The sequence below is a fragment of the Rhinatrema bivittatum genome, chromosome 17 (assembly GCF_901001135.1).
Source record: "Rhinatrema bivittatum chromosome 17, aRhiBiv1.1, whole genome shotgun sequence".
NCBI classification, from domain to species: domain Eukaryota; kingdom Metazoa; phylum Chordata; class Amphibia; order Gymnophiona; family Rhinatrematidae; genus Rhinatrema; species Rhinatrema bivittatum.
Genome location: NC_042631.1, coordinates 31,675,226 through 31,696,433, shown reverse-complemented (window position 1 = coordinate 31,696,433; position 21,208 = coordinate 31,675,226). Strand labels below are relative to the sequence as shown.

Here is a 21,208-nt window from a genome sequence, read left to right as displayed (position 1 = left end):
CCATTGAAATTGCACCTGGATGCAAAGCAATTGCAAAAGTCCATGAGCACTTTGTACCTGTGGATAATTTTCCAGGAGATGGTACACTCGTGCTCTCCCTTTCAATATCAGGTAATGGCATTTGTCCCCTGAATTTTTAAAAGATGCCACCCGAGGAAGAGCCCTCAGTACTCCCAAAGGCCCGATTACCCCGAACAAGGCGCTGCTCCTACCTAACGGTTCCCTTGGTTTTCTTTCAGCAGATTTTGAAGTTTGGACGGGCTTAGCACCCTGTCTATGAGATATTCCATGACATTGTCTTCAGGGAGGATGATGTGGAGGGGGGGGGGGGGGCAGCCAGCCACAGCAGGAGCTGGAATCTCACTTCAATCAGAGGAGGGAGTAGAAAGGTCTGGCACAATCCAGCAGGTGAAAAGCCAGAGTTTCTGGATCTGATGAAGGTCCTAGCCTTTATTCTCCATCTTTTCCTTGCCTATAAGAATATTAGAGATGTTAACCAAAGCTGACCAGAGTAAATCAACTTTGTTCCCTGCCGCAAAGAGTTTATTATCTGTATCTGGGCACAGGAAACCCGCTGGCAGGGGGTCCTCCGCCTCGTGGCTCTTAGCTTTACAGTTTACTCTAGTGGTTCCCTGCCACTGATGACTTGCAGGTTGGCCACAAGGCAAAAACCCTTTGTTGGGGAAATAGAAAATAAAACGTTGCCTTCTATTTTCTGATGTTTCCTTAAACAGAAGGCAAGCTCTCAGTTCCTGTCACTGCACCTGACATGTGTCAGATTGACATGAGCCACGATATAAAACCGTGAGGACAGAACTGTAAACAACGGATTAGTGGGCCTAGTGGTATGAATTGGGTTCCCTGGACAGATCTGGTAGACAGAAACTGAAGCTGGAATGAAAATAAAGCTTTAAATGAAAGCAAAAACAAAACAAAACATATAACCTGATACCTTTTTACTGGACTAACTTAATACATTTCTTGAGTAGCTTTCAGGAGCTGATACTCCCTCTTCCTTGGGTCAGGATAGAAGTTAAGATGGTTAACATGTCCAGTTAGACAGTAGATAGTAATACAGCAGCTTTTGTGCATGGGAAATCTGCATACTGAAGAGCTGACACGTTGTTTACACCCTTCATATAGCGTGTGCATGTGAATGTGGTGCTGATCATCAGAATTTACAATCATTGGGCAGTCCTGGGTCCCACGAGTTTGTTATAATACTTAAGTGTGGGAGAAGTAGATCTTTGATGAACCCCCCCTGAGGTGAGCTGAGAAGATTGGCCCTGCTGTGACTTCGTTGGAAGGAGCCCGGGCCTATAAAATCTTGCCAGCAGTGGCGCCCCCGCTGTCGGTGCGTCGAAGTCGCGCACCACAGGGGCACGCCCCAGGTAGAGAATGTAATCTGGAGCTCTCCGTTGTTTCTTGGCTTTCTGGATCGTCATGGGTAAGAAGAGGAAAGGTAAAGTGTGAGTTTATCCATCTGAATCAGTGACTTCACTTCTCAAATGACTTTGGAAGCCTTTTTTGTGCAACCACATAGTGATCCTGGACTTGGTGAACTTGGAGCAGCCTCGTCCATTCCTGAGGAAGTTTCGGTTTTCCTAAGTCCAGAAAGTCCTTTCCCCTCACGGGCTGACTTGATTTATGCCAGTGGAACTGGGGATGGAGTTGATGTTTTTGGTGAATCTATATCACCCCATACTCATGATGGGGAGTCCCAGGCAACAAAGGCCAATAATGCCTTCTTCTCGTATGAAAGAGTCAAATTGTTTCTTACAAAGGCTGCAATAGTGACTCTTGACCCTTTATGGACTGCTATCATTGGCTTAGAAATGTCTATATCTACAGGAATAGATTCTGTGTTGAAATCTGATAGTGGATTATCTGTGCAGGTTTATTTACATGCATCATCTGTTAAGGAGAAAGGTGATACAATCACTGACTTGGTTAATAACAACTCTAAGTTGTATGAGAGTAATGTAGTAATAATGAAGGATAATCAAGAGTTACATGGTAAAATAGAGATTATGGGGAATTATATGAGAAAGTTCAATCTAAGATTCTTCCTAACTTCCCCTTTGGAGAAAGTTAGGAATTTCTATTTAAAATTTCTCAACGTTTCTAAAGAATCTATTCCCTCGTCTTCCAGATCTGAGGAGGGAGTCTTCCTTGGAAACTGTAGGGAAGACTGAATTGGTTTCAGAGACTTTTGATCTCACTGCATATTTAGAACAATCCCAGCTGATAGGGCACCCCTCTAGGTTACCTGTGTTCAGGAGTTAGATATTCAATGGACTTTGAGGCTTTTTTTTTTTTTTTTTTAACCTTGGAGAACTTGTTTCTTGGGTCAAAAGATATCTTTATTCCTTAATATGGTCAGGAAAACACAGTAGTGGAGGATATTTTCTCTTGAAAAGACAGAGGGGTTTGGCCCTTGGTGCTAGCTTCCTTTTCAAATTTCCATGTAAATATCTTGTGAAATTTTGAAGGTGCGAAGTATATTTTTTTGGATCCAATTCAATCAGATGTTTTTTTGCAAAACAAAAATGCACCCACTGTAGCAGTCTCATAAAGGGTTATTGGCTTTAGGGCCTATTTAAGTTTTTATTGTGGAAATTAGTGAAAATATATTTTTTTCTTTCCCTTTTTAATCTCTCCCCAATTGTGGTCTAAATTAGTGGTAAATAATATGTATCTCATTTTTTGAGTGAACTTATTTCTTATCTGTTTTTGTATGCATGTGTTCAGGATTATCTTGATTTGAATATTTGAAAATAAATAAAGCTACAAATTAAAAAAAAATACTAAGTGTGCTAGCTGGAGCATGCGGGATATAAATATGTTAAATAAAGAAAGAAAGAAAGCTGTGAGCTATTGGTTTGAAGTGACTAATACATGTAAAAGTAAACGGAAGTGGGTCTTAAACAGAAAAAAGGTTGGGTGACCCTACTGTGTTATTATTTATATCACACGGATCCATTCCGAATGCTCAGAGTGGTGAATGACGTGTTACAGCAGTAATCTACACATTCAGCTCTGTTTCCGTCTGCATGTTACCCGGTGGACTTAGGGGGTGATGGGAGGGGGGGGGGGGGCATTAGAGGGAGTCCAAGGAGTCAGTACTGGCCATGCAGGAATATTCCCCTTCCCCATGCTCTCACAGTTTCTTGTGTGTTTTTCAGAGTTTTGATGACATTGAAGGCCTTCCGGCTGTAGACGCAGGCAGCAATAGCTGGAGGGCAGACAGCCAGGAGCAGGCGCACGCAGCAAACGTGGGCAGCACGTGGCGAGGGGGTGCTCAGGAGCAAGCTCACAAGGTGGCCACGGCTGGCATTGGCAAGAGGACTGAGGAACAGGTGGGTTTGCAGGAAGAAAGCAAATGAGTATCAAGCATGGGTCTGATATTTCAGTAAAGTCACGCCGTAACATGAATCCCATTGTAATGCCATCACTTAGTTACTAAATTGTTCCTGTAGGATGTGGAATGAATTTCTTTCCATAATCACACATCATCTCCATCCTCATCACACCCCTTGGCAGGGAGCTTACTACTGGTCATCCTGGATGTTTCATTCTTGCTAACTCTGAGGGGTAAAATAAACTGTTCCGACAAAGAAATATGGGAGAAAAAAAAAAAAGAATAAAACCATTTTATGAGGCAGTTCTGAGGAAAACGTATCACTATAAAGTGTGATTTTATTGTCCTGGTGAAACTACTCACAGTGTATGCTGTGCATTGCAATATTTTAGAAATATGACTTGCTAAATATCAATCTGCAGCAAATATCAACGAATATGTGTTAGAATTTATTTGCAAAGCTTCGCTGCAGTTGGCCTGAACGCCTGGAAGCAGCTGTGCTCGCAGCAGGCTCGATTATTATCAGGCTCCGACTGGACCATGTTGGGAGTGACATCGCAAATGGCATCACGCTCACGTTGAGGGCAACCAATCGAGTCAGTGATGTGGGGAAACAGCGGGTTAGCCACCCAAATCGGCGGGCCGAGAATCGCACGACCTCGCTGCTGCTCTGCAGCAGGTGCTGCAGGTGCTTTTAGCCACATGGAGAGGAGGAGTTTCCGTGTGTGTGTGTGTGTGTGTACGCTTAGGCCAGGGGAAGAAGAGGATGGGCAGAGACGGCACTTTCAAATCTGCGCATATAATTTTTCATCAAAATTCTACCCGCTCAAAAAGCAGACACGGGTGACCACGTTCATTTTATTTCTACGGCAGTTTCCTCGCATGCACTCCCTGTGAAAACTGGTGCAAAGACTGCAGATAATGAAAGTACCCATAGACGGTGTCACCAAGGCAGGCAATTTGAAAACCACTCCCATCTTCCACCTATTTCTGCATGATGTTGCTTATGCCACCGCTCAGAATATTTCTGCTACTTACTAAGCAATGGAGCAGGCATTTGTCTGGTGCTTCTTCTGTCAGCTGATGTATAACGTATTGGTTAATGGGGGAGTGGGGGAGGAGCCTAATGGTTAAAGCAGTGGCTACAAACCAAGCTTCAAATCCTGTCTCTTCATGAACTTGGACAAGTCATTTCCCTCTCTATTGTCTCAAGCACCAACTGATCTAGAGATAGGGAAATGCCTACAATATTCCATTGGAAAAAAAAAAAATCAGTAGAACAAGGGGACACGATTTGAAGCTCCAGCGAGGAAGACTCAGAACCAATGTCAGGAAGTATTTCTTCATGGAGAGGGTGGTGGATGCCTGGAATGCCCTTCCGGAGGAAGTGGTGAAGACTAAAACTGTGAAGGAATTCAAAGGGGCATGGGATAAACACTGTGGATCCATAAAGGGTAGAGGATGGGAATGAAGAGAAGAGCCATGGGGGTGGAGTACTGGAATGGAGATTACTACCTGATGATTACTACCCTTACTCAATAAGCCTTCGCAACTCCAACATTGCTCTCTGCTTCAACGGCAGGGGGAAATGTGGAAAACAGGATTTGCATTCAGACAACCACCAACAAGGACTAAACTTCACAATCTAGGTAAACAAATAAGCATGGGGGTAGCTTGCCTATTACGGTGGTTACTGCCCTAAACCAATTAAGCCTGATACATCACTTTGAATACATATACAGCACTGCTCTTTGCTTCAACGGTAGGGGGAAATGTGGAAAACAGGTTTTACATTCAGATAACATCCAACAAGGCATTGATCTGTGCAGTCTGGGTAACCAAGCATCGGGGTAACTTGCTTGATGCGGCGGTTACTACCCTTAACCATTAAGCCTTATGCTCACCTTTGATGCAACTCCAACATTACTCTCCGCATCAATGACAGGGGATGGCAGGAAATTTGAATCAAACAGTTACCAACAAGGGCCCTGAACTTGTTGGTAGATGAAACAGATAAGTTTGAGAAAATAATGAAACATAAGCATGGGAAAATAAGTGTGGGAGCTTGCTGGGCAGACTGGATGGGCCGATTGGTCTTTTTCTGCTGTCATTTCTATGTAATGTTTCTAGAATACCTGAATGTAATCTGCTTTGAAGCGGGTGAAAGGCAGAATATGAAATTAAATTAAAATAAACAAACACTTGCAGCATAGCTGGGCCAAAGCTTCTCAGATTCATGTTCCTTTTCCCCTTCTTGAAGCTTGTAGGAAGTAAACTCCTTCTACCACTAGAGGGAGCTCCTTGAGCCAAATTAATTCACATAACATTGTAGGTGCAGGATCCAATCCCTGCTTCATTTAGAAAAATGTTCATTAAACATTATTAACCAGGTGCAATAGAAAAGGCCATCCCTAACCATGGGAGTGAGTAACAAGAAATAGATCTGCTTTTTGGGGTCTGCCAGATACTTGTGGTCCAGAGTGTCAGAGACAGGATACTGGGCTCAATGGACCTCGGCCTGACCCAGCATGGCATATCTTATGTTCGTAATGGCATCTTTTTCAAAGCTCAGTATGATCTTTGCTATAGAAATAATTCCTTTTACTAGAGTACACAGTCTACTTTTAAGAACATTTTATTTCAAACATGAAGATTTTGTCTGCAGTAGTCTGCTCGTCAATTTGTTTTACTGGGGCATTAATTTTAATTACAGCTAATGGAGTCTCTCTCTCTCTCTTCATTTTTCACCTCTTTCACACTTTATATACTTTTCTGTCTCATGCTTTTCTAGGACTTGATGAATGGTCGACAGAAGAGGTAATATAATTTGTATTTTGTTTCTGCTTCTTAAATTGACAGTTGCTGGCATTTGTTTAGACCTGTGGTGCAGCATTAAAAAAAAAAATATACAAAAACTAAAGCCAGAGGATTGTCCCTCCGTTGCTGCGCCAGCTCCTGGCGAGTTACTGCTGAGCGCCTGCATTGGCATAGCGTTGCTGCTGCACTGTGGGCAAACACTGGAGAGTCAGCCATGGCAGCGAGAGAGCAGGCCGGCTCTAAGGCTTCTTACAGTTTTCATTAAAGATGTCAGGAGAAGAAACAGTGAAAAGGCTGGCAACTAATCTGCAGCTGAGTCAAATGCATGGCAATGAATAATACTGGGGCAACTTCAAATGCCCATCTCATGGGTCCTGCGGATTTGAAAGTCCAGGGTTAGTTTTATTGGGAGACTGAAGTCAAACGCTTGCACATACACCCTTGGTGAGTATCAGAGCCAGGTGAGAAATAAGCCAAAGGGGCATACCAGTTGCTTGCATGGCAGGGTGACTACTGGTTAGAAAGCTGGTGGACAAGGTAGTTGGAGACACAGAGCAGAATGTGGACAAATTTTCAATCTTTGTTCTCAAATTCGGAGACCTACCATCAACATTGTTTTGCTGTAGACTAGAATAAAAGAAATTGGATGAGGACCACCTTGAATCTCTTTAAATAACATTTGGTCTACACCCTCTTCTCCAGTGAGGCAGGGGGCTCGGACCACACTTCTGTGTCCAGGAGGCAGAGTGGAAAGCAGTTGCAATATCCATTGACCCAGGACAAGGAGCTGAGCAGCAGTGATAAGGCACAGCAGGAGAGAAGAGTGGACCAGCTGCAGAAGGTAGTTTTATATTGTTCATTGTGGATTTAGCTGATACCTTTTCATTGTAGCTCATGGTGAGTTACGTTCATCACCAGTAGATGGGTAAAGCAGTCATCTTGATATCACAAACCCGAGTCTAACCCTTTCTTTCATTAATGTGCAGGGGGATTTTTCTGGATAGAGAGATGAAGTTCCTCAGTTATAATAAACTGAATCAGCTGCTGGAAAGGTCATTGAAGTATAAGCAATTGAAAAGTTTAGTATGAAGCACATGAGCCTCACCCATGAGACATGTATCAATAGGCAATATATATCATTAATCAATTAGTCTTTAAACAATTTTATGTTACCCGACACTACTGGCACCTTTTTTGTAAAGTACTAACTATGTATTATTATATGTGCCTCTTTGTAAACCGTTATGATGGTAAATAACTTAATGATGGTATAGAAAAAATAAATATGGAAGAAGGTGTAGAACCATGGGTCATAGGAGGGTGGAGTTCCTGCAGGAGGGCCTGTACATGTTGAGGGCAAGGGGGGGAAAACAGGGCATCACTGTTTCCATAGGCAAGGTAGGGGGAAGACAGTTGGGCATGAGAAGACAGAACCAATGGGCTCATATGCAAGAGAAGTTTGACTTTGCAGCGAGTGTTCATCTACCAGTTCAAATTGCGACTCTCTTATTACTGAATATCTGTTCTGTAACTAAATCCATCTAATTGATTCTACTTATCCCAACGAAAATTGTAAACCAAGCTCGAATGGTGTGCCGATTTCAACTTGACCAATGAAGGCGCCCTGGTACACAGGCAGAGAGGATACAAGCTTTCTACGCATTGTCCACCATGACTACATGGTCTTTTCCCTGGGTGCTGACTTCCAGTTCAGGATCCAGCATCTTTGCCTATAGAAACATAGAAAATGATGGCAGAAAAGGACCAAACGGTCCATCCAGGCTGCCGAGCAAGCTTATGGTAGCATCTGCTGCCCTATTCAAGTCCCCCCTTACTTAAGGGCCGATACAGTAAAAATCGCGGGAGAGCGGGCAAGCGCCTGCTCTCCAGGCGTGCACACAGGCCACTCTCCTGTGCGCGCAATTCAGTAAGTTAATTTATTTAAATTAGGACCCACAGTAAAAAGAGGCGCTAGGGATACTCGCGCATCCCTAGCGCCTCTTTTTGGACAGGAGCAGCGGCTGTCAACGAGTTTGACAACAGACGCTCAATTTTGGCAGCGTCGGTTCTCAAACCCACTGACAGCCATGGGTTCGGAAACTGGACGCCGACAAAATTGAGCGTCCGTCTTTCAAGCCGCTGGCCCATTTTTAATTTTTTTTTTTTTTTTTTAAATTTAACTTTTTTTTTTTTTTTTTTAACTTTTGGGACCTCCGACTTAATATCGCCATGATATTAAGTTGGAGGGTGCACAGAAAAGCAGTTTTTACTGCTTTTCTGTGCACTTCCCTGGCGCTGGCAGAAATTAACGCCTACCTTTGGGTAGGCGCTAATTACCTAAAGTAAAATGTGCAGCTTGGCTGCACATTTTACTTACTGTATCGCGCGGGAATGACTAATAGGGCCATCAACATGCATTTGCATGTTGCAGACGCTATTAGTCTCGGGGGGGGGGGGGGAGTGTTTGGACACGCATTTTCGACGCGCTATTACCTCTTACTGAATACGGGGTAAAGCTAGCGCATTGAAAACGCGTGTCCACATATACTGTATCAGCCTGTTAGTTTCCCAAACTATAGTTTGGATTATTCGTCCCCAGGTGCATCACTTTGCACTTGTCCACATGGAGGGCATCACTTTCAAAGGCATTTATGTGCTTTCACATGCATGGACTTTATGAAGATGCCACAGGGGGTCCCCATGCACGCTCATGAATTGTCAATGGGGATTCATACACATTAATCTGCATTGAAACTTCTGGCTAAAATGTGCAGATAAAACATACCCTCAGACTTTAGCCTATGCAGACTGCTTGAAAATGACCCTCTAAATGTCATCTGTCATGGAGCTGGAGTAATACAGACATGACACAGCAGGGGGCACTGTGACTGTGAAATAAGTCAGGTGCACCTCAATTAACATCGAGCGGTTTCACTGAAGTGTTACTCCTGCTCCCGCCACAGTGAGTTCCTCTCTCCCTCTCAGAGCCCTCTCCCTGTGAAGAGTTTTATGCCTTCTGTGCTCAGTGAGTTTATCTCCTTCCCGGGCTGAGCTTTGAGTACATTTTGCAGGCAGTGAACGGAGAGAAACAAGAGAAGCAGAGACTGACCCAACAGCTACAAGAGCGGGAAGACGTGATACACGATCTGCAGCTGGAAATAGACTCCCTGAAGCAAGTAAGCAGCACAGCTTCCCCTCGCTCAGGCCGATGCAGTAATCTGAGCACTAAGATTTTTAGCACGCAGATTATGTTTTTCACTTACAATACTATGCTAATCAGGAGTTAAAAAAGAAAAAAAAACACTCCTAAATTTTATAATCAAATTTGCAGATGACACAAAATTGTTCAGAGTAGTTAAATCACAAGCAGATTGTGATAAATTGCAGTAAGACCTTGTGAGACTGGAAAACTGAGCATCCAAATGGCAGATGAAATTTAATGTGGATAAGTGCAAGGTGATGCATATAGGGAAAAATAACCCATGCTATAATTACACAATGTTGGGTTCCATATTAGGTGCTACAACCCAAGAAAGAGATCTAGGTGTCATAGAGGATAACACATTGAAATCGTCGGTTCAGTGTTCTGCGGCAGTCAAAAAAGCAAACAGAATGTTGGGAATTATTAGAAAGGGAATGATGAATAAAACGGAAAATGTCATAATGCCTCTGTATCGCTCCATGGTGAGACCGCACCTTGAATACTGTGTACAATTCTGGTCGCCACATCTCAAAAAAGATATAATTGCGATGGAGAAGGTACAGAGAAGGGCTACCAAAATGATAAGGGGAATGGAACAACTCCCCTATGAGGAAAGACTAAAGAGGTTAGGACTTTTCAGCTTGGAGAAGAGACGGCTGAGGGGGAATATGATAGAGGTGTTTAAAATCATGAGAGGTCTAGAACGGGTAGATGTGAATCGGTTATTTACTCTTTCGGATAGTAGAAAGACTAGGGGGCACTCCATGAAGTTAGCATGGGGCACATTTAAAACTAATCGGAGGAAGTTCTTTTTTACTCAACGCACAATTAAACTCTGGAATTTGTTGCCAGAGGATGTGGTTAGTGCAGTTAGTATAGCTGTGTTTAAAAAAGGATTGGATAAGTTCTTGGAGGAGAAGTCCATTACCTGTTATTAAGTTCACTTAGAGAATAGCCACTGCCATTAGCAATGGTAACATGGAATAGACTTAGCTTTTGGGTACTTGCCAGGTTCTTGTGGCCTGGATTGGCCACTGTTGGAAACAGGATGCTGGGCTTGATGGACCCTTGGTCTGACCCAGTATGGCATTTTCTTATGTTCTTATGTTTAAAATGCGCATTCAGCACAGGCTGAACACACATTTTAACTCAGGAAAGGAGGCGGCGTCCCTAACGAGCTACTGTCGCTTAGATGGAATAAATACTGATATATCCACTACTTAGCCGAATAAAGAACTTATCCGACTAATAACTGTGACCCACACCAGACAGCCAGATAAGTACAGACTTATGTGGCTATCCGGTGGCTGCTTCCCTCTGCCAGATAGATGGATATATCAGTATTTATACAGCTAAGTGGTGACAGCGGCTGCTGCTACTTACCTAAGCTAAGACATAAATCAGTAATTATCCTTAAGTGGCAGCAGGTGCTGGCACATACCTGAACATAAGAACATTAGAAATTTCCATACTGGTTCAGACCAAGGGTCCATCAAGCCCAATATTCTGTTTCCAACAGTGGCCAATCCAAGCTACAAGAACCTGGCAAGTATCCAAAAACTAAGTAGATCCCATGCTACTGATGCCAGTAATAGCAGTGGCTATTTTCTAAGTCAACTTAATTAATAGTAGGTAATGGACTTCTCCTCCAAGAACTTATCCAATCCTTTTTTAAACAGAACTACACTAACTGCACTAACCACAACAAATTCCAGAGTTTAATTGTGCGTTGAGTGAAAAAGAACGTTCTCAGATTAATTTTAAATGTGCCACATGCTAACTTCATGGAGTGCCCCCTAGTCTTTCTATTATCCGAAAGAGTAAGTAACCGATTTACTATCTAATTGACTGCCTTACTGACATTGGTATCTCAGGTACCACCCTGAGCTGGTTTACATCCTTCCTAAACAACCATCATTACAAAGTCAAAATTGGCAACCACGAATCCCACCCCATTAAGTTAACACATGGGGTCCCCCAAGGCTCTTCCTTCTCCCCGACCCTCTTCAATATTTACCTATTGCCACTATGCCAACTTCTCGCTGACCTTGGGCTTACCCAAGTTCAGATACTTATCCCTGTTACCGATTCTGTGCCCAATACCCTTAAAATCTGGGATAACTGCCTCTCCTCAATCAACTGCCTCCTCACCAACCTCAATCTCACCTTAAACTCATCTAAAACTGAACTACTTTTTATCTCCCCAGCCCGCCACAACCCCCCTCCCTCGCCCCCTTCCCCACCCATTTCTCTCAACACGTCAGAGATCTAGGGGTCATCCTTGATAATCATCTCAATCTACAAAAATACATCAACAACACGGCTAAGGATTGTTTTTACAAACTGCAGATACTTAAGAAATTAAGACTCCTACTTCATCACAATGACTTCCGGACAGTCCTCCAAGCCACCCTATTCACGAAGATAGACTACTGCAACTCCCTACTCTTGGGCCTTCCCTCAATCTCAATCAAACCTCTTCAAATGCTGCAGAATGCTGCAGCTAGAATCCTCACCAACTCACGCAGGTTGGACCATATTACCCCAATCCTTAGAGAACTCCATTGGCTACCAATCCCAGCTAGAATTCTCCACAAGAGTCTTACAATTATACACAAAACCATACACAATAAGAATATTCACTGGCTTAATGACTCCCTCCATTTCCACACCTCAAGCAGACCAACTAGATCCACTTACAAAGGATCCCTGTCTACTCCCTCACATAAACTTACCCAACACATTTCTACTAAAGCACGTGCGCTCTCCATAGCTGGACCAACAATATGGAACTTGATGCCGCCCGAACTACGCCAAGAACATTGCCCAATGAATTTAAAAAAAAAAAAAAAGGTTAAAAACTTGGCTTTTCAAACAAGCCTTTACCTAATCCTCCCTCACCCCGGATCTCACAGCATGTAATATAGTTTTTGCTTCACCTTCTCTATCGTATTAATCTCTTCCTAGGCATCCTGACCTTTTACTTTTCTCTTGCTCCACGTTCTTGTTACATGTAACTTTATTTTTCCTCTCTCTTTTAAAGCTATACTCCCCTAGTTACTTGTAAACCAATGTGATATTCATTTGAATGTCAATATATAAAAGTTTTAAATAAATAAAGAGTAAATAACCGATTCACATCTACCCGTTCTAGACCTCTCATGATTTTAAGCACCTCTATCATATCCCCCCTCAGCCGTCTCTTCTCCAAGCTGAATATAGTCTTTCCTCATAGGGGAGCTGTTCCATTCCCCTTATCATTTTGGTCGTCCTTCTTGTACCTTCTCCATTGCAACTATATCTTTTTTGAGATGCGGCGACCAGAACTGTACACAGTATTCAAGGTGCAGTCTCACCATGGAGCGATTCAGAGGCATTATGACATTTTCCGTTTTATTCACTATTCCCTAATAATTCCCAACATTCTGTTTGCTTTTTTGACTGCCGCAGCACACTGAACTGATGATTTCAATGTGTTATCCACTATGACGCCTAGATCTCTTTCTTGGGTGGTAGCACCTAATATGGAACCTAACTGTGTAACTATAGCATGGGTTATTTTTCCCTATATGCATCACCTTGCACTTATCCACATTAGATTTCATCTGCCATTTCAATGCCCAATCTTCCAGTCTCGGACCTAGGATTGGTGGAAGAGGCCTCCCTGGGTCATTCAATCTCCTCTCCACAGATCTTAATTCCTGTGAGTTTGTCTATAGTCAAAAACATAATACATTTGCAGACCTTTTTAGACATTGGAACAGCCGGAAACTTTATTGAAGAGAGCATTGTTCAGCAATATCAAATTCCTACGGAGCCACTAAAGGTTGCTCTCACGATATTGTCGGTCTCAGGGGAACCTCTGGCTGACAGGATCTCCCGCATCACCAGGCCATTAATTACCGTGTTTCCCCGAATATAAGACAGCGTCTTACTTTCTTTTTACCCCCAAAAGTCCCACTATGTCTTACTTTCAGGGTATGTCTTATATTGGAAAAAAAACCTGAGTGTTCAAAAAAAAATTTATTTTTAAATACCTGTCGGAGGGCCGCGTGGGTCCAGGCGGCTGGCGGCGGGAGCCGGGTGGTCGCGTGTTAAATCTAGGCCGCGGGCGGGTGGGCGCTTGTTCCAGGCGGCGGCGGCGGGTGGACGCGCGTTAGTTCGAGACGGCCGGCGGGCGGCGGGTGGTCGCGTGTTAAATCTAGGCCGGGTCGCACAGGCGCGCATTCATTCACTGCCGGTGGGGGCTGCCTTGGCAGCCCCCACCGGCAGTGAATGAATGCGCGCACAGGCCCACAGCGCCTTTGCGACCCCTGCGATTCGGCGCTGGGGGCTGCCGGTGGGGGCTGCGGCAGTGAATGAATTCATTCATCCAGGCGGAGGAGCCGGCTGCTTTCGCCGCTGCCGGCTGCTTTCGGCGCTCAAGGCAGTCACATGCTGACTGCCTTGAGCAAAATTAAAAAAATGTGGTTTTCACCAAAAAGAATTACCTTTCTTGGGCTACATAATATCCCGGACTGGACTATGCATGGACCCGGAGAAACTTAAGGCGATTCTGGATTGGCCTCAACCAGTGGGTTTCAAGGCACTACAATTTTTTTAAGGCTCTTCAAGCTATTATCAGCAATTCATTTCTGAATAGTCATCATTAGTAGCACCACTTACGGCCTTGACTCAAAAAAGGGCTGATGTACGTAATTTGCACTTCAGAAGCTATTCAAGCTTTCCAACACCCAGACCGTCCCAGACCATTCATTGTGGAGGTGGATGCCTCTGCATTAAGAGTTGGAGCAATTCTCTTTCTATCAACAGAGACCATAAAATTAAGTACCTGTGCCTGCTTCTCAAAGAAATTCTCTTCTAATGAGAGAAATTATTCTACAGGTGACTGAGAACCTCTGACCAAACTAGCACTAGAAGAATGGCGGCATTTACTGGAAGGAGCTAAACATACTGTTACCATCTACACCGACCACAAGAACTTGGCATACCTCTCTCACATTCAGCAACTAAATCCTAGAGAAGCCTGATGGGCCTTATTCTTTAGTCATTTTGACTTTAATTTGCGCTTCCAGCCAGCAGAGAAGAATCATCGAACAGTTGACTTGTCTAGAAGCTTTCATCCTTATTTATTTTTTATTTTATTTATTTGTGTTTTTCTATACCGGCATTCACGGGAGTACGTATCATGTCGGTTTACATAAAACAAGGGTGATCAATACATTATAACATACATAACTAAAACATAAGAGTATACATTACAGGAGTATAAACAAGTGCACGGAAGAGAAAGTTACAATAAACAGGGGTTATTCTAACTGGGATTAGAGTTAAAGGAAAGATAAACAAGTTTAACAAGAAGTAAAACATTGTAGTGATTGGTTTGTAGTGTCTGATTCAGTTTAGAAGAGAATGTTCAATTAAATAATTGTTGTTTTAAATAAATATTTTATTTGATAGAAAATGTTCAGTATTGCTGTATTTGATTTGCTGCAATTGATGGAAGTGAAACCTTAAGGGACTGGAAATGCTTTCATGAACAGCCATATTTTCAGTCTCTTTCTGAAGGTTAGGAGACATGGTTCCTGTCTTAATTCTAAGGGGATTGAATGAAATCCCTGATCCACTTCGTCACATTATAGACCCAGCTTGAATCATGGTCGCTTTGACTTTTATGGTTCCAGTAGGGAAGACATTTGTGCCCAAACAATTAAGGGAACAAGTTCTTTGTTGGGCTCATGACTCTCACCTTGAGGAGCAGCCAGGACTTCAATGGAATAAGGAACTTCTCGCCCGTCACTATTGGTGGCCACAGTGGGAAAATGATATGTGGAATCTTGTCCTACGTGTGCTGCCCACAAAAGTTCCCGGACTCTACCTTGGGGCTTACTCCAACCGTTAGAGACCTTGGACTCATATTACCACATATTTCATCACCGATCTGCCTCCCTCAGAAGTGAATAATACTATCTGGCTAGTGGTAGATCGTTTTTCAAAAATGGCCTACTTCATTGCAATCCCTGGATTACCTTTAGCACCAGAATCAGCACGATTGTTTGCTCAACATATATTTCAAATCTACAGACTTCCTCAACATATCTTATTGGATAGAGGAGTCCAGTTTACTGCACACTACTGGAAGGGCCTTTGTAAAAAATTCAGTATTCAACTTTATTTTTCCTCAGCATACCATTCACAAACTAATGGACTGGCGGAACGAATTAATGAGTTACTTAAAACATTTTTTACGATATTATGTGAATCAGTGTCAGGACAATTGGTCCTCACTACTTTTATGGGCCGAGATTTGTCATAATAACCATGTTAACCAGGCCACTGAAACCTCATCCTTTTAATTGGCTTTTGGATGTCGTCCTCGAGTACGATTTCCTGTTGCCACAACCTCCTCTTGCCCAGCGGTCGATCTTTCTATTCGAGAATTAATTGGATTATGGCAGAATACTGGTAGACTTTTGCAGCGGGCCGCAGTTCGTGCTAAGAAACAGACAGATAAACGACAACCAGCCCCACAGTTCCATCCAGGAGAGTTAGTATGGTTAAGTACGTGCAACCTCACATTACGGATGCCTTCATTAAAACTTGCTCTGCGATTTGTGGGTCCATTTTCAGTTGAAAGGTAAATTGGAAATGTCACGTATAAACTCAGATTACCTTCAATTCTTTGAATCCATGCTGTATTTCATATATCTCTCCTTAAACCTGCAATTCTGTCCTGGCCTACTAGAAAGCCAAAACAAATCTTCACTTACAATATTTGATGACACACAATATGAAGTAGAGGAGATCTTGGATGTTAGGCAAGGAAGAAAGGAACTACAATCTTTGATTTCATGGAAAGGCTATGGCTCGGAGAACTCTTGGGAGCCCACAAGTAACATTCAAGCTCCTCAATCCATGAATTCCATCAACATTTTCTTCTTAAGCCTAGGCCAAGGAGGTAGAAGGGGGGACCTTGTGGGGGAGGTAGTTAAGAAACGAGCCGGACCTTGCCTTTGTCTGGCGATCCCGTGGTGCAGCAATGGCAGCGGCATCCTCGGAGAGGAGCACGACAGGATGTGCGCTCCATCGTGGCACCTCCCCACCTTCATGTTGAGCGTCCTCACCGGCAGGTACCGTGCTAGAGTGGGAACTTTGGAGATTTAAACCCTGTGTCTGCAGCATTTCTTTGCCTTGGCAACAAGCTTGCTTATGCTGGTCGTTTGCTGTGCATCTCTTTGTGTTTGCCTTGATCCCTGCTTGGACTTTGGATTGTCTGCTGCCTGCTTCGATCTCTGCCTGGACTAGGGTTGGTTGGTCTCTCATCTGTTTCAAACCCTTGCAGGATCGTGAATTGGTCAGGTGTCAAACCCCGACGCCACCCTTTAGTCTCCGTTCAGCCTCAGCCTGAAGGTAAGACTGTTACTCTATTCCATTGGGATCCACATATGGTAACACTATGTACCTTTTCCAGTGCAATTATATCTTTTTTGAGATGCAGCGACCAGAATTGTACACAGTACTCAAGGTGCGTCCTCACCAGGGAGCGATACAGAGGCATTATGACATTTTCTGTTTTATTCAACATTCCCTTCCTAATAAATCCTAACATTTTGTTTGCTTTTTTGACTGCTGCAGCACACTGAGCCGACGATTTTAAAGTATTATTCACTATGATACCTAGATCTTTTTCCGGGGTGGTAACTCTTAATATGGAACCTAACATCGTGTAACTACAGCAAGGGTTATTTTTCCCTATATGCATCACCTTGCACTTATCCACATTAAATTTCATCTGCCATTTGGATGCCCAATCTTCCAGTCTCGCAAGGTCCTCCTGCAATTTATCACAATCTGCTTGAGATTTAACTACTCTGAATTTTCCCTATCGTTACAAGTTACATGTAAACCGATATGTTGTTACGACGAATACCGGTATAAAAAAACGTTAAATAAAATAATTTTGTATCATCTGCAAATTTGATTACCTCACTTGTATTTATTTCCAGATCATTTATAAAAATATTGAAAAGCATCAGTCCACGTAAAGATCCCCGAGACACGCCACTGTTTACCCTTTTCCACTGAGAAAATTGATCATTTAATCCTACTCTCTTTTAACTAGCTTGCAATCCGCAAGAGGACATTGCCTCCTATCTCATGACTTTTTAGTTTTTTTAGAAGCCTATTTTTTTAAAATGTTTATTATTTGTTTTCATAGTGCGAGAAACTTAACTCCAGCCCTGACCCAGAAGTTAAGTTTCCATTGCTAAGAACGATGCACTAGCCAGATGCAGTCTCTCTTCATCAAGGAGTATTGCTTAATGCCCTCATTTGCATAGGATATCCATGCGAGAGTGTTAAGCAGTATTCCCATTTAGGAACACACATTTTCTGCAGGCAAAATTCCTTGCTGCATTGGTGGTAAGTTTTGCACCCAGAAAATGCACATTCAAATGCAGGCAGAAATGCAGACTGAATGCACCTTTCTGCATCGGCCTGAGTGCGTGTCACTGGACTAGAACCCAGGCGCTATAGAATGTAATCCTAAGGGGTATATCCAAAAATAAAAATGTCGTTCTGTGAAATCAAGGCCCAAGTGAGTATTATCAGCACTGCCAACTTCAACCTCTGAAAAGAGCCCCCACAAGCAATGATGCTTTAGTTAATAGTGTGAGGATGTTACTGGAGGGCTAGCAAATGACTCCATGTCACAAAGGACAAAATGACCCAGTCCCGGTTTGATATCTGCTACAGTTCAGTTTTTTTGAGAATAAATGGAGCCACAGATACAATGTGTTAAGCCCAGGACGGCCCTCAGCCTATCCCCAACAACCAAAACCCATTGAGTCACCCTGTCACTCACTGTCTCTCTTTGCTCTTCCACCTCCCAGGGCCTAAGTGGCACAAAGGACAAGAACCAGAGACTGAGAGAGGAGAACCAGACCCTGCTGAAGGTGGTGGGTCAGCTGACCAGCTAAGGCCGCCGGTCTGTTAGCACACGCCAATCTTCACCCGCTTGCAAGGGGAGCAGGAGCAGCTGGTCTCTCCTCTTCCCCAGTGGCTCACCGAGGACAGAGGCAGAACGATGAAGGTGGGACAGAGACATAGAAGCCGCTGCAGGTGGGAGAACTGAAACGGACAGCGGGGGCCGCAGTCCGGGGCACGAACCCTTCCAATCTGCATGGGTTACTTGGATACCTTTTTCACCCATATGTGAAAGCAAAGCTCCACCTGTGGAGGAAGCAATGGCGAGTGTAATGAGGGGGAGCGAGGAAGTGAGAGGATCGACTTTGAGACTGTATCCCACACACTGTGCTTTGTCACGCTAACACCGAACATTATTTAAGCAGAGGGAAGCAATCAGCAGCTGAATTTATAATTTCACACCCAGTGATCCCTGTATTTATAGAAGAATTCCCCATGTGTGAGCTGCTTTCCCCAGGGATGTTGTGATGAATTAAAGCTAAAGAAGGGGGGCGGAGATGACCTCTGGCTCCCCGAGATGAGGGATTAACTTCCCCACGCAGAGTGGCAGGACAGAGTGCACCATGGGAATGCATTGGGTGCAAGGCAAGGCCGGTGTAAGGGTATTAGGTGCTTTAGGAGACGTACCTACTTCCAGTAGCTCCTGTGCTCTTCAGCTGCCAGCGCGATGGGTTCTGCTGGCGGACCGGACTTCCTGGGATACTCTCCCTCCTGCCCCCCCAAGGTTTGCTGCTCAAGGTGACCACTGGCCCTAGCGCAAGGCAGGGTGGAGGGAAGATAAGGTGAAAATAGGCAACAAGGGGATCAGACGGGCATAGAGGCACAAATCAATAAGGGCCGGACCTTTCTCACATTCCCAGCCTATTCCTTTGCAGCATGAAAGGAGGACTGCTAAGGTTATTATTATAAATGAAAAACGGCAGTCTCTGTTTCCTAAATCAGTCACTTATGATATTTTTGAAATGTGGTGCAGAGATAGCGGAACCTTGGCTTTCTAACGTTGCTGTAGATGTGGAATTCCAGCTGCGACATCACAGACTCGCACACGCAGTCACGTTAGGATCCAGACAGGCTCCCTCTTCCTCACTACCACTTTAAAAATTAAAAAAAAAAAAGGCTGACTTTGAAAACAAATCCTGTTTCCAAAATCTCAGACTCCTGTGGCGATGGTGGTAAAACTAACTTACACTGTCTCATTCTTTAAAAACATCTACCCTAGTCCTCCTCCAAAGCAGAGGGCACTCTTGGTGGAGCTGCCTCATCCCCGTCTGCTCTGGATGGGGGTGGTGGGACCAGTTTACCATTGTACTGGCCCCAGCATTTTCCTCACACCTTTGCCAGGCCTGCATGTAAATGAAGCATGCCCACGTGGCAGCAGGATAAGTGGGGAGTGGGCATGAACAGTACAGTAACTGTCCCACAGGAGACTGTCATATGATTCTCCCTGTATTCAGTTCAGCCTTAAATCACTGCAGCGTAAGATTGTGTGCAGCACGTGCACGTGAGGAATAATCTTGCACACATGTACACAGAAACAGAAGAGTATTGCTGTGTGAGCAGTCTGTCAGAAGGTGGCACGCCTGGTTCCTGGATATTCAAGCCTTTTTCCATAGAGGCCTGTTGGTAAGCATTTGGTCCTCAAGAAACAACAGAGCCCCGTCCTGGACCTGGGCCCCTCTCTCGATCAAATCACTCTAGCCCCTTGTGCTTCAGGGCATTTTACTGATACCAGGTCCTTTTCATAGAGTGCAAGGTTTTTAGGGTAGGGAGCTGTGACACTGCTACTCCTGCTCTATAAGAAGACGTGAGGTCGTGCTACTGAATGCGTGGCCTGGCGTGCAGAGCAGGGCTGCCCCACAGCCAGTTAGGTTTTCAGGATAGTCACAATGAATTATGCATGCACTGAGTTTCCATAAGCAAATTTATCTCATGCATATTCAGTGTGATGTGCCAAAACATGACTAGCTGTGGGATCCACAGGACAGATTTGGGAAGCCCTGTGCCAGAGTTTAACCATTGCAAACTCTCAGGTAGTCCAAGTGCCAGAAATATGCTGTACGGTCATCTACTCTTGAGACGGCTGCATGTGGGATTTTGAAGTAAGTGAAAACCATATTAGAATCCATGTGTGGATGAAAGGCACTAGGTAAATGCATACATTTATTATTATTAGGAATAAAAACTACAGTGTAAATACATTTGTTCATTTGAAATTTTATTGCTTGAGTAAATACATAAGACTTTCAAAGTACAGAATGGAAAGGTTCACAGAACTCACCACAACCAGACAGCACCGTAACAGCAAAATACCCCACCACCCACAATATTCCCTTAACAGGATTGAACGAAAAGCATACAACTCCAACTCACAATATCACAATTAGGACAAGACTACAGCAACAAAACAAAATAGTCAGTGGAAAAATATACTCTGAAAAGTAGAAAGTACACAAAGAGAATTACAAACCATGGAATGCGAGCATATACAAAATTAAGTGACAAAAAAGAAAGATGCAGCTATACCGCCGATAAGGAAGAGACGGATGGAAGGACATGTTTAGCATTTTAATAGCTCAGGCACAATCAGGGAGCAGTGACTGAACATTCTCCATTCCCCTCTTCTCAAACGATACTCTGCTATTCCATCATCCCAGCTGCCAGACCGGTCTCTAGGCATTTCAGCACCCAGGACAGGCAAGCGTATTTGTACCCTCCCATTCCCACTACTCCCACTCTTCTTTCTCCCTTCCTAGTCTTCTCTTCCTGACTTTCCAACCACTGCCAGCCCACAGGTGCATTTCAGACATTCCCCACCTTCATACACAGGGCTTTGCAGCCTAGGT

At 43.8% G+C, this 21,208-nt stretch overlaps 1 protein-coding gene across 2 annotated transcripts in view; it reads left to right on the top strand.

Moving 5' to 3' along the window:
• Nucleotides 1-20,561, top strand: part of LOC115079362 (PRKC apoptosis WT1 regulator protein-like) — a 75,350-nt gene extending 54,789 nt beyond the window's left edge. For both annotated transcript variants that reach the window (XM_029582870.1, XM_029582869.1), the window contains 5 exons: nt 3,186-3,359; nt 6,153-6,178; nt 6,881-7,019; nt 9,250-9,354; nt 18,272-20,561. In XM_029582870.1, coding sequence (XP_029438730.1) covers nt 3,186-3,359; nt 6,153-6,178; nt 6,881-7,019; nt 9,250-9,354; nt 18,272-18,358 — 531 coding nt within the window. In that variant the 3' untranslated portion in view covers nt 18,359-20,561. The remainder of the gene's footprint in view (nt 1-3,185; nt 3,360-6,152; nt 6,179-6,880; nt 7,020-9,249; nt 9,355-18,271) is intronic.
• Nucleotides 20,562-21,208: the final 647 nt, after the last annotated feature.